The sequence below is a fragment of the Neurospora crassa genome, linkage group VII (genome assembly GCF_000182925.2).
Source record: "Neurospora crassa OR74A linkage group VII, whole genome shotgun sequence".
Taxonomy (NCBI): Eukaryota; Fungi; Ascomycota; class Sordariomycetes; order Sordariales; family Sordariaceae; genus Neurospora; species Neurospora crassa.
In genome coordinates, this window is record NC_026507.1 from 667,655 (window position 1) to 694,810 (window position 27,156).

Here is a 27,156-nt window from a genome sequence, read left to right on the forward strand (position 1 = left end):
GTTTTGCGCGCAGGGTCGTTGATGACCATTTGAAAGCGAAATGCGTCCGACAGATATGCACAGAAACTTACATGAAGCATGGATTCGACGCCCACAACCGTTTCCAGACGTGGCGTGGTTCCGGTACGGGCGTTCACCACGATCACCAAAGATGAAGAATCGAAAAAAAAAAAAGTGTAGTTGGTCAATGATACCCAAGGTATCCCCTCGCCGGTCACAGCTCGACCTCGTTAGCCCAGGTAGACGGATGTAGCAGTCATATAGACTACAGGAATGCCCGAGCGATAGTTGTGTCGAAAACTGCCACCACGGGACTCGAACCCGTGGCGTTTCGAGCGGGTGTAAGTATGGGTGTGCTCTGGGCAACACCAACTGCCGCTCGACCAACTACTCGTTGTGGTTGGAAAACCTGCTGGGGACGGGAGCCTATAAGGGACGGAGGGCACTGGAGTCTTAGGGTAAGTTGTACGGTTGGATGCCTTGGTGCCTTGGATCAGATGGCTGTCATCCGATGTTCATGGCTCTTTCGGGCCGGGCTGGACCCATCTTCGCTTTTTGGGATTACCTTTGGTAGGTACTAACTCCATATTTGCGCTTGGATGACATGGCAATGGGACAGACATACGAAGATGGCAGACAAAGTGCTGAGCTATCTTTGTGCTTAATGTTCCAGGTTCTTTGGGTTGCTGCTGAGCAAGAGGCGACAGAGTCGATGTCGAATGTTCCTGTCAGTGATGAATGGACAGTCAGAATACTTGCACAAAGCGATCCCGCTTTACCGCTTGGGTAATTCCTGTTCTGTGGGAAAAATTGCTTGGTAAACATGGTCAGGTTTCCTTTATCGAGCAGGTGTGAAAGACGCCTTCCCAACTTGTAGCAAGGTGGTTGCTGCCTCATATGTGCCGGTGACACTCGCCAATAACTCCTCCAGACCACCTCCCCAAACCACAAAAACTCCAAAGTCACAAGAACTGGAAGGCGTAGTCACGACGCAGAAGCGTTGAGACAGGGATGGCAACCTCAATGGAGTGACGATAAATATGATGTAATCCCTGTTCAACACCTTGACTGTTTCCTACATGTGAGGGCTCAACAACAGAGCACTTGCCCTCCAATTCCTTGTTGAACTCTGTTCAAACCAATAGCTATCATAGCCAACAAGGCTTTCTTCGAACCTTCAACGCCTGAAATTGCCTCATACAAGATGGCTTAATCCTCCGGTTCGCCTTCCCTCCAAGCCACCAACTCCCACAAATTGGGTGTTCAACATTGGGTTCACCGTTTTTTCAAGAGATCTGAACGAAAGTCATCTCCCAAGTGGAATTGAAATGAAGAAACTTCAAGACTAGGAAAGCTACATCCCAGCCCCTCCAACCGCTTTCCAAACACCCTACATCCGAACCAGCGCTTCCACCTGCGCCATACCCAATTTCGTCTCCAGCTCTTGCCCTTAATCTACGAGAGCGACACCCAACTCATTCTCCAAGCTCTCCAGCGTGACACTCTTGGAATTCTTGCAGCTTTCGATGCGACGGCGTCAGTTCCGTATCACCTTGTTGGCCCCTCGTTTGGCCTTGACCAAGCCGATCAACCTGTTGTTGGCGCGGATAAAGGACCATATGAAGGGGCGGAGTTGGACTTGGTATCTGCATCTTACTGCATGTCAACCTTGATCGGCGAGGCATAAGGGGAAGAGGTAGGTTATGCGTCATTAGGGCAAGCATGTGGGTGGCCGGCGTTGCTAGAAGATTAGGAAAGGACAAGACGGGCGCTGGCGGCGACAATCCAAATACGGCGCTTCTGTGACCTGGCCAGCCTTCTCCTAGCTAGTCTAGACGTCTCTTCGAAGTCGTCTTTGACCTCTTGCTTTCGCGCCAGTTGCTTGTCACATTCGCACATTCGAAGCTCGACATTCTCGTCTTCCAACTCGGGCTCAGCAGCGGCGATAGACTCATTTCCCTAAGCTTGAGATTTCGCAAGGGCAGGTTTGGCGTCCATTGCTTTGTAGTTCTCGTAGTCCCATATGACATGATCATTACCTCTATCCTACAGTGCGACAGCAGGTTCTTTCTCCCTTTTCGATGAGAACGAGGAAGAAGAGCATTGGTACTCATGCTATACGGGAAGGCCACCAACGCGACCTTGGGAAACTTTCGTATTCTATTATAGTCGGCAATGTCGTTAATAGATGAAACTATGTCCCGCTAGGTCAATACGAGACAACAGATTGGCTTTGATTCACCATCTTTGCGTGTTCGAAGGGAAAGATCAAAATAGGTAGTCTCCAACCGAAGTCGAGGAGTAACAGGGCTCTGAATACACCGACTCCCTCATGGAAATACGCTCCAGAACAAGTCAACCATAGAGTCAACGAAACCCTCGGGATTACGGGCTCGACTGGTCTCATTCAAGAGACTTTAACGACATTCCGAAATGAACACTCGTCTTCCCATGTGGTCGTAGCTGCTGTGGCAGCTGTCGTTGAACTCAAGGCCGCCGGACAGTGTTCTGCCCAGATATGCGCGCCCGGTTTTGTCCTAGGGACCACGCCCACGGAGGGCAAACATTTGGTTATTGTTCAATACGTGATATGGGCTCCTGTTTTGGATGGCACCTCTGTGTGCTGTCCGATAGCATGAGTGTCGGCATAGCGGCAAACACCGGCAACATAGTCGGCTGTGTGTGGTCCCTTTGCCTCCAAGATGAAAGCGATTGTCTGCTCGAGAAGCAATTGCTTCTTGAGCGTTACGAATCGCTATCTCGGACGATTTTTCGATGGGAGGTTGGTAGAGGCGAAACAGCGTGTTCAAGTCCTGGCCATCAAAGAAGTTCATGAGCCGATGAAGTGCGGTGTGCCTCTGAAGAAACTGGTGGCCGTCTAGAGGTAGATATGGATCGGTCTTTTGGTCACAAGCGGTGGTTGTCTGTCTGATCACTGGCCCAGACGTCGGATGATCATGTCTGTTAACGCTCCTTGCTGTGGTTAGTAAATTGGTTTATCTACGTAGGAAGGAATATCCTTATTGTGATAGAACAATGGGAACCGTTCAACCTCGCGAAATGGAAGTATTATCCGTGCTAGTTGCTACTGAGTCTCGAGGTCTTTGATATAAGTGAATAGCGTACGCATATCTAGGCGCGGTGTAAGGTCTTTGCTGAACTAGGTACTAGCTGCGGTAAGGTCCTTAGTACTACAGCGATCTAATTTGGAGCCAGATGCGATTTTGCTGTAGATGTTGTTGGTGATGATGAACGCATTCCGCACATACATCTTTGCAGCTATGGGATCGAGACGGCCAAACTTTTGGAGCTCCTCCTTGGTTGGCTCGTACCTATCTGCAGCGATCACTCCGCGGCGGTCCTGGCGGATGATGTTGGCCATTTCCAGAGCCTGGGGCTGCAAGGACTCCCATACGACCTGGAGGCGCATGAATGAAAAGCGCTCTTCTGATTCTGCCGTAACCAACCACCAGCAAATGGCGTCTGGCGACCCGTGACGAAGTCTCCTTCAGACTCCGACTGCGACGATCCAATCGGCGCTTGGGCCAAGTTCTTCAGATAGTGTGTGATCTGAGACTCCGATAGGGATGGCCCTATGTCAGCGACGCGAAGGACCACAACAGCCGTTACCTTCCTGCCCGTAATATTGCCTAGGCCCATAACCATAGGCCCAATAATAAGAAGAAGGCGTATCAGGTTTTCGTACTTAGGGTCAACCTCAAACTTATCTTGGTTCTCCGCGTAGTAGGTGACAATGCAAGAATACACTGCGCCGATTTGGTAAGCACGGACTAACATAAATCCCACTATCTCTTAGGGGGGTGCCGCAACCCAAGCAAACCGATTGAAGTCATGGTTCAAGAGGACTTTTGTAGACTCATAGGTTATAATCGACTTGAGTATTGTCGATTTGATATGTTTCTGGAAGGCAAGGGAGGATTGTAACGTGTGGACCCACTAAAGCAAAAGTTAGCACAGCGAATCTAAATCCTATAGGGGGGATAACTGATCACTAACCTTTCGAGTAATTCTCTCCTCTTGCCAGTCAGAGATGGTCCCGTTGATCTGTGGGAGGTACCACTTAACCGTCTTGGTCTGCCCGATGTCTCCTTCAGGTATTCCAGACCCATTGTTCTGGAAGTCTTGGACAACGAGATTTGATTTGCTCCCATTTCTGCTAGTGCTAGAAAGCTTAATCGGATGGAATATAATCGATATGTACCTGTGACTGTGTTGAGAAAGACGGTTGTCCTGGCACTGTTTTCGTCTGAACTTGCTTGTATTTCGTGTGTATCATAGACCACCACGGTTACTCTATTTGTCCCTTTTTCTCTTTTTCACTTGGCAATTGATAGAGAATATTGTGTCAGGCTCGCGCCTACCCACAGATCCAATGTGTCATTGAGGGAGCCGGAATTGGACGGAGTCACGGAGATGATGAACTATGAAGCGGCAGTGGTGGCAGCATTGGAACCTTCCACTTTCAGCAGAGGACCCAGCAGATGGGTCTGGCGTCCATGTCTTGATCCTTGGCGGTCTTGGTCCTTCTGACTTTGGTTGGTGGTCTTAAAGAAGAGCCGGCATTTGCCGCCTCCTACCAGGTAGTCGGCGACAGTACGCTTGGTTAGGGGGAACGCAATGTCGCACCGCTTGCCGTCGTTGTGGCATCTGGCACAGGCGGAGCGACCGCGCTGGGTGAGGCGGCGCCGCCCACCGTTCGAGCTGGTATTTCTTGACCGGGCGCGAGCTTGAGGGGGTGGCGGCCGAGACCACAGAGCGGCGGGAGTCAGGGGTGGAGGCCGGAGGGTAGGGGCGGGACGGAGGCACCGAGAACCCGTGGGGCAAGGAGAGCTGGGAGCGGCGGAGCCCGGACGGCGATGTATGCTGGGCGCGGCTGAGTGGGTGCGAGGGGCGCTTGCTTTGGCGATAGAGTTTCGATTCCATTGCATTCTGTTGTCCTTGCACAGCAGATATCACCATGCTAGCTACCTCGGCGGCCGTTTCGGCAAGAGATGTGTCTGTGAAATCGGGAGATTCTCCTAAATAGCGGCCTCAATAGCCACAATCCCCGCCTTAGAGGAATCTACGATGATGCTGGGATAAGAAAAGACGAACGAGCAAAGGAAAGAGATTGCGGCCCGGAAGAAACCTAATAATCGGGACCTGTACCACAAGGCGTGCCGGGCCAGCGCTGAGTATTTATCGCACATCTCGCCCCGCCGCCTACGCCAGAGATCGGATGAACATTGTGAATAATCGCCAGTAGGCCGTGGAGGAGACCTTCGGACTTATAACAGTCTTTTTTCCTTTTTGGCAAGTTATGCATTGGGGTGATAGCAGCGTCACGAAGATGATAATACGAGCCAGAGAATTCATGGCGAAGTCGGTGCCTACCGCGGCGGAGAATGAGACGGGGCTTGTGTTGAGTGAATAGTACTGTCACACTCGCTCGGTGACAAAACCAAAGGCAGTTTTGAGGATTGAAGTGAGGAAGCGACGGAGTGGAATGGTGTGCACCTGACCATCTGACCAACCTTCTAGTAGCTCTACTGGGCAAAGAAATCATGCTGTGATCTGTGAGATTCCATTTACTCCAACAACTCTGAGGCCTTCAATGGTCCGGCCGAGCCACAGTAGGGCCATGTAAGCCGCATAAACTCAGAAAGTCTAGAATCAAGTTCCCTTTTCCATCGTGCGTACTATTTTGGAACGCCATCTCAGAGAGCTCGACTTTTTCACGCCCCCATCCGGTCAGCCGATGTACCGGGATCACATCATTAAGCGCCACCGACCGGGGTTCTATTTCGCGATAGCTGTGGCTAACTACTCTTACCTACTTTTTCCGCACCGGAGGACTGTATCGAACCCTCAGATACCTTAATGCAGATTGGATGTGGTTTATGCCCGCCACGTTCGCGAAGGCTCTGCGTGCGCTTGGATGCACCAGACCAGATGGGCAATAGCTACGGAGCATATGTGGCCAAAAGGGAATTTGTCGATTTTTGAATTTCTCGTGTCACGATGAAGCCTTTGTGGTGCGTTTTCATAGCAATCAATCTCTCTTTCTCTTTACTACTATATCTTAGCTACCTCCCGTCTGAATCCTCATCTTCGTCTTTCATCAAGATTCGTCAGCGCATCGTTCCCCTCCTCACTACCCCTTTTCCCTCCCTGTCAACATCCTCCAACTACTGCTTCAACCCCCTCAGCACATCCGCGGGAACGTACTTCTCGCACGCCTCCATCATACGAACCATCTTCTTCTGCATCAGCTTGTTCCACATCATCCTGTCAATCCTCTTCTGGACCTTGACACAACCCATCAGCTTTTGGGGAACTAGGCAAGCGGGGTTGTTGATGGCTGAGGAGCTGCGGAAGGAAGAGGAAGAGGAAGAAAACCAGTTTGCGTGCTCTTCTCTAGCATCTTGGTGCATGCCAATTTCAGACGACGGGTAGGATGGAAAAGGGTTGGACTGAGGCTCGCAGTTGAGAGCGGCGATGGCAGTGTAGGGATTGTCCACGACGGAATGTTCTGTCTCCATCCGAATGAGAGTTTCGGCCGCCGTATCCTGGTCCAGTTGCTCGTAGTACTGGTAGTCGGGCAGTCCCCCCTCCTCCTCCTCCGGGACAGCAGCAGCAGGTTCACGTACAATGATATCTTGGACATCATCCTCTGTTTCCCTCCCTGTGCTCTCGTCCTCTTCCCAGTACGGAAGCTCGGGGAAAGGCTCGATTGTTGTCTCGCGCTCGCCGCGCTGCCTCTGCTCTTCTTCTTCCTCTGCGACGATCGACCTCGCCCGGTTGCAAACGAAGCGGCCCCTGCCCCAAGAGCCGTCAAGTTCACGCTCAAGCTTATTGAAGGGGTCGGTGGCGGCCGGGGATAAGGGCGACAACGGAACAGGGGTTGGAGATGTAGAGGCCCAATGGGGAGATTGAGGGACGTATGGCGGCGACGGGGGGACAGGCCCAGGCGATGTAGGATAATACTTCTCGGAAGATGTGCCTCTGTAACCCGACTGAGGAGAAGTAGGGATGTCCGCCGGAGATTGGGGTACTGGAGTCGACGATGTAGACCACCACTCGGGAGATCGAGGGATATATGGCGGGGACGGCGGCACGGGCCCGGGCGACGTGGGATAGTAGTTCGTGGGAGACATACCTCCGGAAACCCATTGAGGAGATGAAGGGGTATAGGCCGGAGTTTGAGGTCCTGGCCCAGGCGATGTAGGATGGTATTCATCCGGAGATGTGTCTCTGAATGCCCACACAGGAGAACGGGGGATGTACGGCGGAGACGGGGGCACCGGACCAGGTGATGTAGGATAGTAGTATGTCGGAGATGTGCCTCTGGAAACCGACTGAGGAGAATAAGGTGTGTATGCACATGCCGGAGATCGGAGTACTGGCGGAGGGGATGTGGGACCGAGGATTGACGAAGGCGGCGAGGTAGATACCCACTCAGAAGATCGAGGAAGGTATGCCGGAGATTGGGGTCCTGGCCCAGGCGACGTAGGATAGTAGTTCCCTTCCGGAGACACACTTCCAGGAACCGACTCGGGAGATTGGGGGATGTAAGGCGGAGACGGCGGGACTGGTCCAGGAGATGTAGGATAGTAGAGGTAGTCTGCCGGAGAGGTACTTCCAGGAGTCGACTCAAGAGATCGAGGAATGTACGGCGGGGAGAAAGGGACAGGCCCAAGCGATGTGGGACCCCAATTTTCTGGAGATCGACTTCTGGAAACCCAATCGGGAGATGCAAGGGGTTCGATACAAGATGTAGACGCCATTGTGGGAGAACTAGGGACGAGTCGAAGCGAGGGGTCCGGGGAAGAAAGTGGGCGCCTCGAGGTTGGTTGGAATTCTGCAAGATTTGTTAGTTGCGGTCTATTGGCACGAGATAAGAGATTGGCTAATTACCTTCGACATCGATGTACACAATGGTACGAAATTTGTTGATATGCTCCATCGCTGGCGAGTGGCGAAGGAAAGATTGAAAGTAGTATGTAAGGCGTAAACGGAAGAGAGCTTGCTAGATGCCTTGAGATCAATTCTGAGGTACAACTCTCAGTTGACGAAGTTCCTTGGAAGAGTTGGGAGGGAACACAATCAGCGAAAGATTTGAGGTGAAAAGCGGGCTTGAAATAGTTCTGTGTCAAGCAAACACCTACTACCCCTATTCACAGGTCCAGTTCAATTGTTAACGATTTGACTGAATAAGAATCGGGAAGGAACAATAGCAAGTAATAGTTACCAGGTTGGGTCCACTGGCAAATAGGACCAATCCTATTGACACGATAGCATTCGCATGGAGAACCTTCATATGCGGGGTGACAACTCGACTTGGGACGAAAAAAATACATATGTACCTCACTGTCTGTGAAGAGGCTGTCATCCCATGTGTCCATACCCTTCACATGAAGTTTTCTAGGAAACGCTCTAAGGTTCTGACGGCATGAGATTCTGCCCATAGCTTGAGATCAGTTGCGTCAAAATTCTTTTTATCAATCTCGGCCAGACGAGATTGGCCCAGACGGTAGACGGTAGAGACACCCGCCAATCTGTTCTGGCAGGCTGTTCGAGGCATAGTTGGCCATACGGCAAGCCAATAGCGTCGGTTGCGAAAGATAGTGTGACTTCCACGGGCCGCCAAGTCCTTCTCGCGCTAGATGGTGACCGTTTTGACAGCTAACTGAAGCACTTGAGAAATTTGATGATAGGTAGCTCTGAGTAATTTGCCTTTGCATTGGTGGAAGTTTTGATGGTGTGATCGACCTGTCTATATGGGGTGTTACGGACCGTCTTGGTTTGGTCCTAGAGTGCTAGCGCATTACCCTCATATTGTCTAGCGAGCTTACCGAGCTCATTCTCCAACCGCTTGTAGGCAATGCGGCGGCGGATAACGTTTCCTCCTTCCAGAATGATGGCACGAGTTTCTAGGATGCGTTCTGAGTCAGCCTCTTCTGAGCAGTCGAGATCGTCATTCAGGGCGTGCGAGTGCCCGTCGGCTGAGTCGCTGCATAGGCCATCTGTATCAAAACGAACTTAATTTCTGAGGAATGCTTGTTGACCAAGGCCGGAGACAATCATGGATGAGGAAGAGAGAAGAATAAGTTGAGTGACAGGGGCCTTGAAAATGCGCTCTCATTTTAACCGATCAAATGGTTACGACCAGAATGATCTGAGAGATGATGGACATGACGGTCTGAAGGCAAAGGGGTGTATATACTGGAACCAAGCTTGGAAATGGAAGAGTAAACACGAGCATAGAGCTGGGGAACGGGTTAGGGGAGATTAAAGACCACGACAATATCCATTCTACAAGTAGTTGAATAAGCAGGATCCTGATATGGTGGAACACTTGTTGCGTGTCTCTTGGTTGGTAGGAAAACAAACGCAGTAGAATTTTCAGTGATGGCTTTGCTTGTTTGGTATAAAGTTCTTATGTCAGCGTGCAATCTTTCGATGTTTATTACATCTGCAAAACAAGCATTGTACTGATGGAACAGAGGCGGGAGACAGTCGCTTGGTGTGAACAGGCCGGACAAAGACGTGTGTACAATTGCTCGGTAAGAGGTTTCTGACGGTCCTATACTTTTCTTTCTTGTTGCAAAAAAGGCCTCCAGTACACAGACTATACTAAGCTTCCTGCGCCCGATAGGGAGAAAATTAAACGATGGAGCTCCATCATGATCAAGTAGCTGTACTTTGTGAAATTGGAGGATGCCCTATAGAGAAGGCAGTCGAGAAGCCGAGGAAGAGACCTGTCCTTAGCTTTGATATGTAGATGGGGGAGGGTGAATAATATGTTATGACTCTGAAACTATCAATCAACGTTTCAAGATGGGATCTGGCAGATTTTCATGGTGAGTCTGCCTGCGGTTGACGAGTGTCGTGGACATGTTTTGGCTGTTGACATTAAATGTCGTTGAAAGTGGAAACGCACGTGCCAACGGGAACAAAGTACCTAGCATTCACCTCAGCCCACCTGCAGAGCCCACCACCCGCTTGTTGTACACTACGGACACTAGTGTAAAGCGCTGCAGCTGCCCTACAGCTGCCCCCACTATAGGGCTGATGCGGCCTGTGCGACCCCTCGCCTACAGTGATTTCAGTGACCCTTGCGTACAGCGACCTGCCCATGTAGGTAGAGGTAGTGACGTAAACGCAGCGCAGCAGCTGTCGTGACGTAGGCGACCTAGCAGAAAGAGGAAGCGTCATTCCTGTGTTCCCATCCTTCAGGTTCTTTTCGCCTTCATTTTCTCTTCCTCTTTCTGTCAAAACACAACGGATTGATATTGCAGCAATTGATATTCAACCTCTGACGACAGCGGCACCCAAATCTTGTAAACAACCACAGACCGACGACAAGCAACCATGGACTCCTCAAACCCCCTTTCCGATCGCGAGAAGGCGTTCGAGAACAAGTACATCCACGACAAGGAGTGCGTCCCCATCACCCAGCCAGGATGTCTCTTGGCGAGCAAGCCGCTGACAAAAGCATCATATAGGAGACAAATGGCCAAGGATAGAGCGAACAAGCAGACACAAACAGAGTCCTCCCCCTCCTCCAAGGACGCCAGTTCCACACCAATCGAGCCAGAGGAGGGAAGTGGAGGTACATACAAGGAAGAGATTACCAAGCTGGCCGCCATGCCTTCTTGATTGCGCGGCAACATGGGAACCTCGACAGAAGAGAAGCAAAGGGGAGGACTGAAGTCTTAGCACTCGACATTATTGTTTTGGATATCGAAGTTCCAAGTATTTACGCATCATCATCATGGTTCTAGAAGACCCTCTCGACTAGGTCCTCGAAGCGAGTGCAACCCCAAGGCGACTCCCAAACATTTCCAGAAGCGGGACAGGAACCGAAGCACCTCTTTTCCCTTGTTCGGTTCCGAAGGGGCATCCGCAATGAGGTTCTTTAATAAGTGAGGCATCGGGGGAAGGATCTTTAATTGTAATTTTATCTCGAATGGACCAATAACACACCAGGATAAATCTCGGCATGAGCCGCCATGTAAGCCACTCGCTCGTTAGTGTCCTTCTTCCAGACCGTCATTGGCGAGCGATGCTGTCCCCCGCCGTGGATAGGGGCTAAAACGTGGGAAGGTGAAAGGGCAATTGTTTGTCTCTTGGCTCGCAAACAATTCGTATTCCAAGGCATGGAAAGACAGGTAGTATTGTTGGCGTATTCCAACCGAATTCATGAGGTGAAGCGTCCGGTACCATCGATGATGGCTGTCCATCGAGATTGTTCGAGCGGAGGTATGGATTTTGTCTAGAACCCGGAGATGGTCTCCCTTTACTAGAGCTCCTAACCGCGCGGTCCTGTGTGTTTCCCAATCTGCCCGGAGCGGACTGTGTCTATGCTTGCTATATGCTTGCTATTGCTTCGTGCTTCCATGAAAACTACCTTTTGCTTCCCTGCGCCTGTGCCAGGGAATTGGACTCTAGACAACGATCGGAATCTGGGGTAAGCTTCCGCGCGGTATCATAATCGAAGATCATTGCCTCCACTACCTCTGCCGAATACAGACAAACATCTGGAGTGCATGGTGTGTTTTAAAATTCTTTTGTACTTTCGAGGCCCGTATGGCGCCCCAACGAGGAGCTGGTTGGACAAATCGGCCCTATCATATCCAAATCTTGATGTCAACCCAAAGTCCCAGGCAAGGGGTTTGTTTGATGTTGGGTTGGCTCCATGACACGATGGCTGCCTCCGACCGTAACCATCGCAGATGAAGGTGTTTGATCCGGTCGCCGTAACTCGTTTTCAACTAGTATACGCCATTCTGTATTACCGGAATTAAATGTTAATACCAAGTGGGCGCCGCAACGGTTCGATAACCCTATCCGCTGGCAGATGAGGTGTGGCCCAGATTCGACACTACCACCCACACCCACAGTATCATCATGCATACGCTTGGGATGTGAATGGTTCTGGTGCCCCCAAAAAACGTGGTCGCCGACGCCAACCAACGCCACTCAGCCTCCCAAGTTCCTTCTCTGTTCCAGTCTTCTGCTGTCTGTCGCCGGCGTCATGTCTCATAAACAGCGATACTATTAGTAGACCGTTTCTCCCTCTCCATGGAGTCTCCATCTCGTGTTACCTCTTGCTTCTTGAACTCCCGGCTATTCCATCTGCCATTCCAGTTCAATGGACAATCAGTCCAGCTAACGAACGACTCGCCAAACTCATTCCATTGAAGCTGACCCTGACCCTGTCCTTGCTCACCCCACCTCCGTGGACACTTCATCATCTCGTTAAAAGCAAATTGACGATATCCCGTCAGCCTGGTAGCAGCACCAAGAAGCAATGGGGTTCCTCGCTACTCTCATCGACCGTGGCATTTCCCACATCGACGGAGCAGCGGCCAGACGAGGACCCAAGTATAGCCCAGACAGCTACTGCGGCCGCCGCCTCGCCGGGCTCGAAACAGGGCCGATTCCCAACCGAGGTCCCGAGACTTCAGCCGGGCTTTGGATCCTCGTCTCCTTCTCTACTACCTTCCTCGCTGCGAGGTTATACCTCAAGATGTACCGACTGAAGGGGTTATGGTGGGATGATTACTTTCTTGTTCTTGCTTGGGTCAGTTTGTTTCTCTCTTTTCTTTCTTTCTTTTTTCACTTTTCCACCTTCGTCCACTTCCACACAGGACTGTCTAGAAGTAGCTAACATCCAACCAACACACAAACAAGCTCACTCACACCCTCTCCGCCACCCTCGCCCAAGTCTCCATCTCCCTCTTCGGCCTCGGCCACTACCCCTGCGACATCCCCTCCCCGACAACCTCCATCCCGCGCCTGACTCTCGTAGGCGACCACTTCGGCGCCATGTTCTCCATGTTCGCCGTCGCGCTCTCCAAGACTTCCTGGGCCGTCACTTTACTTCGGCTTGTTCGCCGGGGGTCTAGTAGTACCTCCTCCTCCTCCTCCTCCACCACGTCCTCTTCTTCTTCCCCGGGACAACACCAGCGCCAATACGCAGTCTGGATTGTCTGGTTCGTCATCATCACCATCTGTCTCATCAAGGGCGCTCAGGGGGTCTTGGTTTGGATTCCCAAATGCGGATCACCGCAGGTTGCGCCTGCAGCATTGGGGGATTCGAAAGATGATAATGATGTGTCACATCATGATGTGTGTGTGAGGATCGAACCGCTGAACGGGTTCGCGACGTTCGCGGGGAGTGTCAGTGGGACGTATGCTATTTTGCTGGCGGTGGTCCCGTGGAAGACGATTTGGGGCACGAATTTGGGCAAGAGGGAAAAAGTTGGAGTGGCGACGACGATGAGCGTGGGGGCGGTGAGTGGGGTGGCGGCTTTTGTGCTGGCGGTCAAGATGAGGAGGATTACGAGTGAGAATTTTACTTGTGAGTTGTGTTCCTCGGCACATGCTTCTGGCTTTATGTTATTGATCTGTCGATGAGGAGGAGAATTGAATTGAGAAAACAAACGGAGTGAATGGTTACTGATGGGACATACGACACAAAACAGACGACTCAGGCGCCATTATAGTGTGGTCTACCGCCGAGACGAGCACGACCATCATGGCTGCTTGCATCCCCGTCCACCGCGCCTTCTGCCGCCAACTTCGCAAGAAGCTGCTGGCGCAGAACCGCTTGCATAGCAGCAAGCCACACTCGACGCCGCCGTCGACGGGCAAGAATGGTGTCGGGGGTAGTACGACATTAACCACCCTGAACAGTGGCAACTTTCATTCCGTCCCCGATAAGCTTTCCCAACATGGCCGCACGGGAAGTGATTGCTTGTCGTTGTCTTCAGGTGGTGGAGGGTGTCATGCCCCGACTGATGACAGCGCAAGCGACAAGGCCATTTTGCAGGTTCGTGACATTGAGAGTTGCGATATAAATGGGCGTGAGGTAGTTACCTCAAGGAACAGCGGAAGGATCTTGAGGACGCAGGAGGTCAAGGTGGAATACCATCATCATCCTGAGATTTTGGATGGGAGGGATGTGTTGGATGAGAGGGCGCAGTCACAACAAGTGTATGCGTTAAAGGATATGGGAACGCGGGGAGATTCATACAAGGGTATAAATGATTAGGGCAATTAAGAAAAAGAAAATAGACGACGTTTGAGAGAACCAACTGACGAAAACGGAAAGTAAACAAAAGTCAGGGGTAAGTTGGCTCGGTAGGGTATTTATACGGAGAATAACAGCTTCGTTAACGCCAAGTTGTGCGCCGACGCCAAACTCCCGCTTGTACCCCGCATGAAGCTTGGAGTGGAGCTCATCGTACGTTACATTACGGAGCCTCGAAGCTTCAAGTACTACTACAAGCTTGGCCGGCAACTTGTAATCCATCCATCCTTGCGCCAAAGCGATTCTTTTTCTCCGACCTTTCAGTTCTTCCCCCAACCTAGATTTTCCGTCGTAAGCCGCCGCCGACTGTCTACCAACCTCCCGGCCCCCCACGACGACACCATGCTTCGCCAGCTTGGAGCCGCTCCCCTCGCGCGCGGCCGCTTCGCCGTCACGCCATCAACCAAGGCGATCCGCACTTTGTCGTGCTCACCAGCAGCTCGCGCCGACGATGCTACGACCCCTTCTCCCGCCGCCGGTGACAGTGCCGCACCCACCGAGCCGGCCCAGCCCAAACTGCTTTTCCGTAAGATCTATAAGAAGCAAAGGACAGCGGACCAGAAAGCCGACAAGAAAGGCGACAATGGATCCGACATGAAAGTCGACAAGGAAGCCGGCAAGGAAACAGACAAGACCGGCGTCAATAAATCGGACAAAAAAGCCGGCAAGAAAGCCAACGAAGAAACGGACAAATTGGCAGAAGCCCAGAGGGAATTCGATATACAACTCAGCCGGTTACGAAACGACCTCGCCCAGCTAAAGAAATCCAACAACAAGTTGCGAAAAGACAAGGGGGCCTTACGGCTAGACATTGTCAATATGAAGAAAGCTTTCAAAGGGGTGCCTCCTACGGCAGCGGTGCAGAGGGACGGCCAATTGCTAGAATTATACAACAAGATCGCCAAAGAAGCACGCGAATTCAAGGCCGGCACTCCCCAGTCCGTCGAGGTGGTCGATGGTCAGCAGCAGCTCGTCATCACCTTCGCCCAGCCCGACGGCACCACCAAGCAAGTGGCCATGTCCCTCCACTGGCTGCGCGACACCTGCAAGTGCCCGCACTGCGTGAACCCCGACTCGGGCCAAAAGAACTTCTCCAGCACCTCTCTGCCCGAGACTCTCGAGGTCCAAAGCGCCGAGGTCAACGCCGCCGACGGCTCCGTCACCATCGTCTGGGCCAACGACACCGTCAGCACCAACGCCACGTCCGAGGCCACCACGCACACCTCGACCTACGACGCCTCCGACATCTTTACCTGGCAACTTCCGTACGACCTCGCCGGCAACCTGCTCCCCGTCGAGCGCACGCTCTGGGACCGCTCCAAGCTGCAAGCCCACATCGACTCGGGCGACCTGCGCGTCTCGTACAACGACTGGCTGACCTCCGATGCCGCCTTTTGGAAAGCCTTTGAGTCTCTCGCCCGCTTCGGCATTCTCTTCGTGCACTCGATCCCGTCCGACCGAGCCCTCGTCGAATCCCAAGTCGAAAAGATCGCCAACCGCATCGGCATCCTCATGCACACCTTCTACGGCTTCACCTGGGACGTGCGCTCCAAGCCTCGCGCCGAGAACGTGGCCTACACCAACGTCTTTCTAGGCTTGCACCAAGACCTGATGTACATCGACCCGCCTCCCCGCCTGCAGCTCCTGCACTGCATCTCCAACTCCTTCCAGGGCGGCGAATCTCTCTTCAGCGACGGAGCGCGCGCCGCTTACTCCCTGGAACTCAACAACCCACTAGCCTTTGACCAGCTGCGCGGCAACCGCTCGCCGCAGTTCCACTACCACCGCAACGGCAACGACTACCACATGGGCCGCAACACGTTCCGGTACGCCGGGCGGACGGGCGAAGGCAAGGGGTTTCTGAGCCGGATCCACTGGGCGCCGCCGTTCCAGGCGCCGTTTAGCCGGCAGACGGGCGCCACGGCGACGAACGTGCTCGGCAACCGCGTCATTCAGGACGGCGGCGGCGGTGCTTATGCCGAGAACGAGCATGCGGTGGTGGTGGAGGAAAAGGGCAAGAACATGACCAAGTGGGTGCCGGCGGCCAAGGAGTTTGAGCGCGAGATTAGCGCCGAGGAGAACATGTTTGAGCTCAAGATGAAGGAAGGAGAGTGTGTGATTTTCGATAACTGGCGAGTGTTGCATGGGCGCAGGGAGTTCCAGACGGAAGGACAGGCGGAGGGCGCCGAGAGGTGGCTCAAGGGCACATATATTAGCCATCAGGTGTACAAGGCCATGGAGGATAAGTTGCAGTGGAGGTTGGCGCAGAAGGAAGGGGGGATTCCTTTGGCTATTGGCGTGGCGGAGGCGCATGGGTTGGGCTGGAAGGAGAGGGGGCAGTTGCCCAAGAAGGAGGCTCCTAAGCAGGAGACTACTGCCCCTGTTCAGCCCAAGGAGGAGGCACCCAAGGTCGAGGAGGCACCCAAGGTCGAGGAGACTCCCAAGGTTGAGGAGACTCCCAAGGTTGAGGAGACTCCCAAGGTTGAGGAGACTCCCAAGGTCGAAGAGGTTCCCAAGGTCGAGGGGGCCGGGAAGCCCGAGGAGGCTCAGAATGAGGGTCCTTCGCGCCAGCCTAAGGAGCAATTGGGCACGGTGAACTGGAACGCATAAAGCCGGGCGAGAAGATAGGGTGATCGGAAGCTGTATGATGTGTAATGACCTCTTGGGAGCGAGGCGTATGTAGACTACTGTATATATTACGAGGTTTGATACCAAATCAAGGAACACGAAGAACTCTAGAATCTTGGTCATCTGTGTTTTTCGCCGTTCAGGGGTGTCTAGTTGAATATGTTTCGCAACGTCATGACCTGTGTGTGACGCAGTATCGTCCCGTGTCTGCGGTGGTATTGGTTCTCTAGCCCGGAAACCACAGTCGTTGTTTCGAAGTGTTCAACAGTTGACCATCTTCCTCCACGACTTGGACTGCGCCCTTTTTCCCGTGTGCGGTCTTCCTTTTCTGCCTTCCATAGGCATGAATAAGTCGAGGTGATACCACCATCCTAAGAACCCAGAAGTTCAACTATCCCCCACGCCATCTTCCTCCTCATGCGATCATCTCCAATCTTTAATACGCAGGATCACATCACCATCACAGGAAAAAGCACAAGAGGAACAGACCAAAAAATCCAGGGAAAGGAAACGATGGATCATTGCACTATTTCACCAGCCCAACGACCCACCACAGCACAAAGCCCCTTGAGGCAATTGTTCTTTTTTCCAATTGTTTTTTGTATTGTTTTTCCATTCCCCTGGTCGGGTTCGGTTCGGGTACATGGAACCGTGCTTTCGCAGCAGCTTCTTGCCCCCTTGCCTTGGCCAGTCAAAGCCAAACTTAAGCAGCAATGGTGACCTCAACCTCGACACCGGCCTCGATGTTGACAATGATCTGCTTGACGATCTCGGTGGGGGCGGTCAAGTCGATGAGGCGCTTGTGGATGCGCATCTCGAAGAGATCCCAGGTCTTGGAACCCTCACCGCAGGGGGACTTGCGGGTCTGTTTTGTTGTTGGTGACACGGGTTAGTATGTGCGATCGAAGAAAGGAGAAGAAAGAAGAAGAAGAAGAAGAAGAAGAGGGACGATGGGTGACATACGGTGATCTTGAGGATCTTGGTGGGAAGGCGGACGGGGCCCTTGACGCGCAGGTCCTTAGTCTTGGCGCGCTCAACGAGCTCGGAGCAGACCTTCTCAAGAGCCTGGACCTTGCGGGAGGTGAGGGTGATACGGACACGGTGGACCTTCTGTATTTGGGGCGGGTCAGTTAGTTTTTGTTCCTGTTGTTGTTGTTGATGTCCCCGACCACGGGGGAGGTTTATCATGGCGATGACGACGACGACGACGACGACGACGACAGCGCCATCAACGGGCAAAAACGTACGGGGGCCTCGCCGAAATCCTTCTGGTCCTTGTTGTAGGAAGACATCTTGACTTGGTGTTGAGATGGGTTGGGTCGGGTCGACTCGATTGACTGCTAAGGAGGCTGCTGGGCTGCAAAAAGGTGCCTTCACGACTCGAAGGAGTAGATTGTACGGCTTCGGCAAAGTGATGAAGGCGAAGCTTGGGATTCTGGCGAACTGGAAGTTGAGTTGTTCTGGCGAGCGTTCAACAGACCGTCGAGATTAATTTTTTTACTCCATATTTTGCGCGCGACGGGGGCATTGGCGATTTTGTGGGCTTGGCGTGTGGCTTGCGCTTGTTCGGTTTGGTTTCCTTAAGTTGACCCCGCCCTCAGAGGTGTGGCTGAAGACTGAAAGAACCTTGGGAGGATCATGTGGCTGAGGATCTTCGACGACGGGGGATCGTCCAGCGTAGGTCTTGCCGGCCGGCATCTCCCCGCAATGACACATTCGGCGTAAGAATGAATAGAACGGAAGTCACTTTGTACCTTTCACGACTCCCCGTCCAAGTTGTCCAACCGCATGTCACGGTGGGGCACCATTCAACTTCCATTTCCAACTTCCCATCTTCACTTTCATTTTGTCCCCTTACCACGTCTTGACGATTCTTAATAGACTCGGACTTGTTGATAAATAGACGGGGTTGTCTTTTTGCCTTGTATCGATATTTCTCACTCACACTGTTTACTAGTACGCCACCCCCGTGGTCAGGTCAAGGTCACTGCATCTCGCTCATCGACGTCAACATCTCCAAGTCTTGGCATCAAACACCCTCCTGGCCAGCTGTTTACATATCACACCGTGGCTGATTATGGCCTCCAAACTTCCAGCCTTTGCGCTGTTCCCCCTCGCCGCATTGAGAGACCAATTGCTCCCCGATGAATGGATCGCTTGCCTAGACGCCTGGCTCGTACTCATCGACAGCCACCTCTCGCTTCCTGATGCTACATTCCTCTCCATCTCAGCCAGAGACGAAAGCCTTACCGCATTCCTTACCTCCTTCGCTCACCAAACCGCACTCGGTAGTACCTCAATTCTCGGCCCATCCCAATCAGCAAAGCGCCTACTCAAGGACTCTTTCCTCTTAACCTCACGACTGCTCCGCTCCTCATCGCCACCAGTCCCTCTAACGCAATGGGAATTTCTCTCCGACTTCTGCCGTGTCTACGGCAAGAAGCGATCCTCCGAACTCTTATCGTCCCTCTCCGAGCCTGCTCAAAAGTCCCTAGACGCCTCACTATCCGCCCTCAAGAAGGTCCTCATTAAGAACCTGGACCTCGGTCTCCAAGAAGGCGGCGACCTGAAGGGCGTGGAACAGCGACTGGACCGAGTAAATGACCTCATTGGATCTTCTCCACAAGTAGCCAGTTTCTTCTTGGCCGGTAGCGACTTTCTCGATGGGCTGGTGTCTTGCTACAAGATCATGAACCCTCCTCTCCGCAAGGTGATCATTGCCACGACGTACCTCTGCATGGTTGGGCTGGCGGACGGTAGCCAGGATCAGAAACTGTCTGCTTTGACGGATCAGCTGTATTCTCTCAAAGCGGCGGCGGATGCGCACAAGGCTGGGCCAACGAATGTCAACGATTCTTTAGTGGCCGAGTTGGTCACTTCCACACCATTACTACAACAGCTGCAGCGGAAGTTGGAAAGTGTTGGGTCTGGTAACATCCGAACAAAATCCGTCCTGAAGGAATTGGCAGCCTTCAAAAAACCCGGCGGTGGCATCCCCCGTCCCAAAAGGCTAGTCAACCGCCAGCGCAAGGCAATCGACAAAGGCAAGGGCAAAGACCTCTCCTCCCTCGAGGACACGCAACACCAAGAAATCCACATCCACCGCATGTCCCAAATCTCTCAAATCCAAGATCTCTTCCCCGACCTCGGCTCCGGTTTCATCTCCAAGCTCCTCGACCACTACTCCTCCGACACCGAGCAAGTCGTCGCCTGTCTCCTCGAGGACTCTCTCCCACCCCACCTCCAATCAGCCGACCGATCCGCTCCTCTTGCACCCCCATCCCCAAAACAACCCAAACCCCAAGGACACCTTCGCTCACCAAAATCCACCCCACCCCTACCTCCAACCAGAGGCACCACCACCGCTACGAATCCCCTCGTCGACGACGACGACTTCTTACTGTCTGTCCCCGCATCCCAACTCCAACTGGGCAAACGCACCGACACCTCCGCCGACCTCTTACTCTCCGCCCCGCCGACTACCTCCAACCCCACCTACAAATCCCGCATCCTCTCCGCCCTCGCCGCCTTCGACTCCGACGACGACGAGCGCGACGACACGTACGACGCGGCCGACGTGGGCGGGACAGTGGACGCGGCAACCGTTGCCGCCGGTGTCGAAGACATTCGACTCCAAGACAACCAACCTTCCCAGGGTGGTGGTGCTGGTGGGTTAGCGGAAGCGACAGAGGCCGTGCTTTACGAGGTATGGAAGACGCGGCCGGGTGTGTTTGGGCGCGACGCAGAGACGAGACGTGGGCGGGAAAGGAAGGAGTTACGCGACAAGACGGGGCTAAGTGATGAAGCGGTGGAAGGGTTCGGAGTGATGATCAATCGCGATAAGAACATGAAGAGGAAGTTGGAAAGGAAGTTTGGCGAGGGGGCGTTTAGTGGACAGCAGGTTGAGATACAGACTACTAGGTGGCGAGATCATCGAGGAGGAGAGGATGGAGATGGAGAGACGGATACAGATGGCGGCGGCGGTGATGGGCCGTCGAGGGGTGGAGGATATGGTGGGCCACGAGGTGGAAGAGGTGGTGGCGGCGGGAGAGGGAGGGGAAGAGGAGGAAGGGGAGGTGGTGGTGGTGGTGGTGGTGGAAGAGGTGGTGGTGAGGCCGGAGGTTCGACTGGGCAAGGAGGGCCGGAATCGGACCTTGCGAAGAGGAGGAAGGAGGCGAATAAGGGGAGTAGAGCAAATCATAATCGGAGGGATCAGAGGGCTAAGAAGATGGCTAGGGGTGGGTTTGGTGCGTAAGTTACTGCTACTAGTTGAAGCTCAATGCGGTTGCGAAGAATAAAGAGGAAGAGAGATGGGTGTTAATTGGGATCGGAAAATCATGCGAACCGATATCAGGTTAGAAAAAAGAACAAGCAATTTTGGTCATCAACAAACAATCCTTTGACCCTTTTGCTCAACCCCGTTTCACGCCTCATTGACAATTGATAAGTTTTAAAAAGACAAGAAAGTTCATACATAGCAGGCTCCCATGCACGAAGAGGGCCTGCTGCCTGTTCCATACTTCGCTTGCGTAAGGGGGAAATCCAGGTACGGAGTCAACAGATTACTAGGGGGGTCCACTTACAAATCTGTTAATGTGCTAACTGACTGGAACTTTATGCATAAGGTAATTAAATCATTATATGATACTGGCGAGGTTAAACAAAACAAAACTCGAATGGAATTTTCCATATTGAACATCTTTGAATTCCTCCTCGTTCAGTATTGCGGAGTATAGCCACGGTTGGTAGTATCCTTGTACGTGACACTTTTTTCTTCTCTTTTTTTTTTTTTTTTTTTTTTTTTTTTTTTTTTTTTTTTTTCTCTTTTTTAACCGTAGCAAGCCCCATGTTTACTTTCCACAACCAATGCCAAATGTATACGTGATCAGCCTCACATGTTACAACAGCAGCGCAGTAGATTGCATAATCAATGTTCCATGTTCGCAGTCCGATTCCATTCCTTCTCATATATCGTAAACCACAAACAGTCCATCATTATGTGAAAATCCGCCCCTCTCGCGCACCCAAGTGATCTTATCTTTCCAATTTCGCTGACTTTGAGTTCAAGTTTGGGTATCGGGTAATCCAGACAACAAAAAATTCGCTCTTGCGTTTTCCCGTAGTGTACAGTCCTTGAATCATATCCATAATATCCATATCCATATCCATCCATTGAAGTCCAGCGTAGAGGTATCCCTATCTCTTTCTTTCCTTCTCTTCTTATCCTCCCTCTCCCTTGTTATTTACCTTCTCATTTCTCTCTCTTTCCTTCGTTCCAATACTTCATCTCCCCCACCATCCTCGCTCAAAAGTCCCACGCACAAAACTCCCTCTTCGGCGCAACCTCGGGCATCACCCCGCCCTCAAACTTGCCCGTCTCCATAAATTTCTGCCACGCACTCAACACTTCCGGTGTATACTCCCCCTCCAATCCTTCCGTATCGGGCGTGTACTTGGGCGCTCCATCCGGGAACCAAATCATCTGGAAACTGCCGTCAAAGTTCCTAATCACCGGTACCTCCTTCTCGGGGGGCGCCGTGTCGGGCGCACCAGGCTTGGGAATCCGTTGGTAGGTTACTGGTTTTCCTTTGAAGGTTTGTAGACGGTTGTCGAGCGGGGAGCGTGTGGTGTAGGCAGTTATGGGTGGGTGTTGGCGGGTTGCGTTAGGGGCGTAGGGGGAGGTGCCGGCGGCGGCACTGGTGGGTTGTGTGGAAGTGGCGGCGGCGGCGGGAGGTTGGCCGAAGGGGTTGACGGCTGGGGCGGTGGTTGACGTTCCGAATGCGGATGGTTGTTGTTGTGTGGTTGAGGCGCCAAAGGGGTTGGCTGCTGGTGTTGTTGTGGAGGCACCGAATGGTGAAGGTGTAGCAGCGGGAGCGGCGGCAGCTGGGGCGCCGAAGGGATTTGCGGTTGCTGGACCCGTTGAAGCGCCAAATGAACTGCCTGTTGCCTGTGCTGGAGCCCCAAAGGGATTCGCTGCTGGAGTTGATGTTGACTGTCCGAAAGCGCTGGTTGTTGATTGCCCGAACGGGTTGGCAGCCTGTGTGGACTGCCCAAAAGGACTGGCTGTTGTTGAAGCCCCAAATGCGCCTCCTGCTGGTGCTGGGGCAGCTGGCGCGCCAAACGGATTGGGCTTTGCTCCTAATGTCGCTGGCTGGCCAAAGGCGCTGGCCACTGGAGCGGCTGGTGCTCCGAATGGGTTCGGCTTGGCTCCTAGCTGTGCTGGTTGGCCAAACGCACTCGTCGGTTGGGTAGGTTGTCCAAAAGCGGGGGTGGCAGCTTGTTGGCCAAATGCCCCTCCTGTTGACGGTGCTCCAAAGGGATTTGGTTTCGCACCCAAGGCACTTGGCGCGCCGAAAGCTGATGTTGAGGCGCCCAGTGCTGATGGCTGGCCAAAGGGTGAAGCAGCAGCTGGCTGTGCTGCCTGTCCAAAGGCCGGAGTTCCAAAGGGATTTGGCTTTGCACCCAGGGCTGATGGCTGGCCAAAGGCGCCCGCTGGCTGAGAGGGAGCACCAAAGACGTTGGATGTTGTGGCAGGAGCACCAAGTGTGGTTGTTGAGCTTCCAAATGCATTTGGCCTTGGTCTGTCTTTTCCGAATTCGCCCGTTGTTCCTCCTGGTAGTGTGTTTTGATTGCAAATGTCGTGTCGGTTCGGATGCTTGTTACCGGCGTCGACGATGTATTGGATAGCGCCCTGGATGTTGCTCAGGGCTGCTTGGTTCTGCGCTTGTGCGCTTTGGTAGAGGTTGTTGATGTCGTTCAGTGCTCCTTCGGGGTTACCGGCGGCAAGACCATTCAAGTAGTACATTCGGATTTCCTCGAAACTTTGTTCCCGTTGTTCTCCACCAAATAGCTGCTCGGGCGGTTGTTTTCCTGGAGCGTAGGCTGAGAGAATCCATGTTGGGAGTTCTTCGGTCAAGTCTTTTCGAATGGCATCGGCGTCGAGGCTGTAGGGGTTTTCTCCGCTTCGGTTGTTGCTAAATGAGGAGCCGGCCCCGGCTAGGGCACCGAATCGATTGCCTGTTTGAAATCCGCCGGAGGCTTTGGGGGGGTGTTCGAATCGACAGTTGTCTGAACAAGAAAAGTGTCAGTAAGGCCAATCGTGTAGAGTAGAAAGCTCCCAGAACGCGTACTTCCATAGCGACAAGTGCCTTGTTGATAGAATTTGCAGATGGTCATGGCGACGGTATGAGGTTATGTCGCGGGGTGATAGCCCATATAGTGGAGGATGATGAAGAGAGAAAACCCGTGTCCGTCGCGTCTTCAAAGTTGCAAAAGGAAACGAAGTCAGCCTTCTCAGCCTTGCAATCGAATTGGGGATGATCCGGCGGCTCGGCGGTTCGGTGGATCAGCAGTGGGTTTGTTCCATCCCGTCAGCCACAGAAACACAGTGTTGGACAAACAGTGGACGTCGGCTTAAGGTGAGTGGGGGCTCTCGGCGTGCACGGACATCTCGGTCTAGGGACCGCTAGAATCGGCACTAACCGTGCCAAGAGGCAGAAATCCGGGGAGTTCATCCACTGTCTCCCCTGGGCAACTCCACTGTAATTCTGGGGCTCTGGAGACGATGGGGATCTGTCAACGACATCGATCGGCCCTCTCTTCCGCTCGAGGCCGCTCTTCCTGTCCGCTCTTATCCTCGACCACTTTTCAGCATCGTTTGTTTATTTGTTTGTTTTACTGCCAAGAACTCGGAATGGAGTTGAACACGGCGTAATATGTCTCGGGTTTTTTTGACTAATGAGGAAGTATTTAGAGAAGTAAACACTACTGCATATCCAATGCGATGAAGGTGATGACGTCCAATCCCCGGCAATTCATTTCCATCGCATCGGGTGCCGAACCCCTGAACATCCGAAGCATGCAATGTAACGACAAGTTATGAAACTAAGTCGGTCATCGAGATGGAAACCTTCCGTGTCCCACGAATTCCGTCCTCTCTTAAAACAAAAAGGAAAGAGAATACCGCGAATTGCCGCGGCATCGGTGGCAGATGACCTCTTGGCGATTGGCGCATACAAGTCAACAATGACACTGCGACGACATAATGCACTTGTGCTGTCCATTCATAACCCTGGACATTTCTCTAACCGCTAGCATAACCCTGGTCTGACCCCCGCCCTTCTTTACATGTCATTTGTCCGAACAGCAATGCCGGCGCAAACCGATCCTCGTCCTCCTCACCATCGCAAGCAAGATAAACGAGCAGCAAGAAGCAAGATGACGGCGGGGAAATTTTACTTGGCCATTTATCATCATTTTGGTGACACCTCTTTATCATAGTAACGTCCGCCACCTGGACTTGTCCTTCTCTTTACCTACACAAGCACTTATCTTGTCTCGTCTACCTACAACGTCTGTACAAGAAAAGATAAGCTTCCAAACAATGGTATTTGGCGCTGCCCACCTCCAGCTCTGGCTGGGGGCTTTGGTTGTCCTCGGTGCTGTTTACGTGAGTATCTTCTGACGTTCCATCCTCTCAAGCAAACAAGAGACCACTGACACAAACAACCTCAGACATCATGCCTCATCTTCTACCGCCTCTTCCTCCACCCTCTCGCCAAATACCCCGGTCCCTTCCTCGCCAAACTGACCGACGGCTACATGGCCTACCACGCCTTCAAAGGTGACCGACACCTCGAGTTCTGGCGTATGCACGAGAAATACGGCAAATTCGTCCGCTTCGGACCCAACTCGCTCTCCGTCAACTCCAACACCGCCCTCAAGGACATCTACGGCTTCAAGGCCAACGTGCGCAAAGCCGAGTTCTACGACGCCTTTGTCCACCCGGCCCCCAACACCCACAACGCGCGTGACCGTGACCTACACGCCCGCAAGCGGCGCGTCCTGGCGCACGCCTTCTCCGATTCCGCCATCAAGGAAGTCGAGCGCTACATTCTGTCCAACATCCGCACCTTTTGCGACGCGATCGGTGACCTCGGCCGCCCCAGCTTCGCTCCGCTAGCCGACAAGAAGGGATGGTCATCCCCGAAAAACATGTCGGACTGGTGTAGCTGGCTAGCCATGGACATTTTGGGGGACCTTTGCTTCGGCAAAGCCTTCCACATGCTCGAGCGCCCCGACAACCGCTACGCCGTCGACCTCGTCTCCGTCGCCGCCCACCGCCACCTCATCTGCGGCACCATGCCCATGCTCGACAAGCTCTCGCTCGACCGTATCTTTCTGCGCAAAATTGCTTCTGGTAGAGCACAGTACATGGCCTACAGCCGCCAACAGCTTGCCGAACGCACGGCATTGGGTGACGAGACCGACCGCCGCGACTTCTTCTACTACCTCCTCAAAGCCCGCGACCCGGAAACGGGCCAGGGATTTACGACCCCTGAGCTCTGGGGCGAGTCAAACTTGCTAATTATCGCCGGGTCCGACACCACTTCCACCGCAATGGCGGCGACGCTATTCTACTTGGTCCGCAACCCTACTGCTCTCGCCCGCGTCACCGCCGAGATTCGCTCCCGCTTCGCTTCAGTTGAAGGCATCCACCAGGGTCCTAGCCTCCAGTCATGCACTTACCTCCGCGCTTGCATCGACGAAGCCATGCGTTTGTCACCCTCTGTCGGCGGTCTCCTGCCTCGCGAAGTCCTGCCGGGCGGGATAACCATTGATGGCGAACACGTTCCCCAAGGCACCATCATTGGCGTTCCTCACTATACCATCCACCACAACGCTGCTTACTACCCTGATCCCTGGTCCTACACCCCTGAGCGCTGGCTGTCTACCCGATCTCCATCTGAAAAGACTTCCGGCGCTGCCATGCAGACGGAAGAGCAGATCCAGCTTGCCCAATCAGCCTTTTGCCCCTTCTCCATTGGCCCGCGCGGTTGTATTGGTAAGGGACTGGCCTATATCGAGATGAGCATCACGTTGGCGAGGGTGTTGTTCCTGTATGACTTGCGCAGGGCGGTGGGAGTGGATGATCCGGCGGAGGGAGGGAAGAAAGGGGCGGAGTATGGAAGACATCGCGTGGGGGAGATGCAGCTGGTGGATACGTTTACGAGTACCAAGGATGGGGTCATGGTTGAGTTTAGACCAAGAGAGGATCTGGCTGCTTGAGTGGGCGTTCCGGTGGATGATGGATGGACTGGAAGGGGTGAAACGGGGAAGGAAGGAAAAGAGGGAAGTTTGGATATTACCTTGGTACCGTTATTGTCATGATCATGTTATGATAGCATTACGACAAGCACGTTGCATCGTTTGGTAGCACGGTAGTTTGGATGGTGTTTGTTGGTGAATCGACTTGAACATCTATCTATGTAACCCTCCGCACATCCACCCCATCCCCAACGAACACCCAAGAACTCCTGTAATGTAGATGACTGTATTTTCGCTGGTTTGTTACACGTTCTTAATCACAGGCATCAGAGTGAAGTTCCTGGGTCACCTAGCTATACAACTTTATAGAGTATCTCTCT

The 27,156-nt window shown here is 53.0% G+C and overlaps 9 protein-coding genes across 9 annotated transcripts; 5 read left to right on the forward strand and 4 right to left on the reverse strand.

Moving 5' to 3' along the window:
- Positions 1 to 4,442: 4,442 nt before the first annotated feature.
- On the reverse strand, positions 4,443 to 4,949 carry NCU17170 (hypothetical protein; the record flags this gene model as incomplete). Its single annotated transcript, XM_011397047.1, has 1 exon — positions 4,443 to 4,949. The coding sequence occupies one exon, from the start codon at positions 4,947 to 4,949 to the stop codon at positions 4,443 to 4,445; it is 507 nt and encodes a 168-aa protein (XP_011395349.1).
- Positions 4,950 to 6,188: 1,239 nt separating this feature from the next.
- On the reverse strand, positions 6,189 to 7,787 carry NCU06889 (hypothetical protein; the record flags this gene model as incomplete). Its single annotated transcript, XM_954143.1, has 1 exon — positions 6,189 to 7,787. One exon carries the CDS (start codon positions 7,785 to 7,787, stop codon positions 6,189 to 6,191), a length of 1,599 nt encoding a protein of 532 aa, XP_959236.1.
- A 2,445-nt stretch (positions 7,788 to 10,232) lies between these two features.
- Positions 10,233 to 11,023, forward strand: NCU06890 (hypothetical protein). Its single transcript, XM_954144.2, has 2 exons — positions 10,233 to 10,442; positions 10,509 to 11,023. The coding sequence occupies exons 1-2, from the start codon at positions 10,375 to 10,377 to the stop codon at positions 10,660 to 10,662; spliced, it is 222 nt and encodes a 73-aa protein (XP_959237.2). The 5' UTR covers positions 10,233 to 10,374; the 3' UTR covers positions 10,663 to 11,023.
- Positions 11,024 to 12,316: 1,293 nt separating this feature from the next.
- Positions 12,317 to 14,062, forward strand: NCU17171 (hypothetical protein; the record flags this gene model as incomplete). Its single annotated transcript, XM_011397048.1, has 3 exons — positions 12,317 to 12,589; positions 12,700 to 13,369; positions 13,494 to 14,062. The coding sequence occupies 3 exons, from the start codon at positions 12,317 to 12,319 to the stop codon at positions 14,060 to 14,062; spliced, it is 1,512 nt and encodes a 503-aa protein (XP_011395350.1).
- A 259-nt stretch (positions 14,063 to 14,321) lies between these two features.
- Positions 14,322 to 16,877, forward strand: NCU12046 (gamma-butyrobetaine dioxygenase). The gene has a single exon (XM_011397033.1). It carries the CDS (start codon positions 14,444 to 14,446, stop codon positions 16,709 to 16,711), a length of 2,268 nt encoding a protein of 755 aa, XP_011395335.1. The 5' UTR covers positions 14,322 to 14,443; the 3' UTR covers positions 16,712 to 16,877.
- On the reverse strand, positions 16,561 to 18,262 carry NCU06892 (40S ribosomal protein S20). Its single transcript, XM_954146.3, has 3 exons — positions 17,977 to 18,262; positions 17,693 to 17,839; positions 16,561 to 17,594 (listed from the first exon to the last, which is right to left on the reverse strand). Exons 1-3 carry the CDS (start codon positions 18,019 to 18,021, stop codon positions 17,433 to 17,435), a joined length of 354 nt encoding a protein of 117 aa, XP_959239.1. The 5' UTR covers positions 18,022 to 18,262; the 3' UTR covers positions 16,561 to 17,432.
- Positions 18,263 to 18,513: 251 nt separating this feature from the next.
- NCU06893 (hypothetical protein) lies at positions 18,514 to 21,174 on the forward strand. Its single transcript, XM_954147.2, has one exon. It carries the CDS (start codon positions 18,807 to 18,809, stop codon positions 20,982 to 20,984), a length of 2,178 nt encoding a protein of 725 aa, XP_959240.1. The 5' UTR covers positions 18,514 to 18,806; the 3' UTR covers positions 20,985 to 21,174.
- A 476-nt stretch (positions 21,175 to 21,650) lies between these two features.
- Positions 21,651 to 24,064, reverse strand: NCU06894 (hypothetical protein). The gene is made up of 2 exons (XM_954148.2): positions 23,860 to 24,064; positions 21,651 to 23,797 (listed from the first exon to the last, which is right to left on the reverse strand). The coding sequence occupies exons 1-2, from the start codon at positions 23,903 to 23,905 to the stop codon at positions 22,035 to 22,037; spliced, it is 1,809 nt and encodes a 602-aa protein (XP_959241.2). The 5' UTR covers positions 23,906 to 24,064; the 3' UTR covers positions 21,651 to 22,034.
- Positions 24,065 to 24,921: 857 nt separating this feature from the next.
- Positions 24,922 to 27,001, forward strand: NCU06895 (cytochrome P450 4A5). Its single transcript, XM_954149.2, has 2 exons — positions 24,922 to 25,178; positions 25,244 to 27,001. Exons 1-2 carry the CDS (start codon positions 25,113 to 25,115, stop codon positions 26,795 to 26,797), a joined length of 1,620 nt encoding a protein of 539 aa, XP_959242.1. The 5' UTR covers positions 24,922 to 25,112; the 3' UTR covers positions 26,798 to 27,001.
- Positions 27,002 to 27,156: the final 155 nt, after the last annotated feature.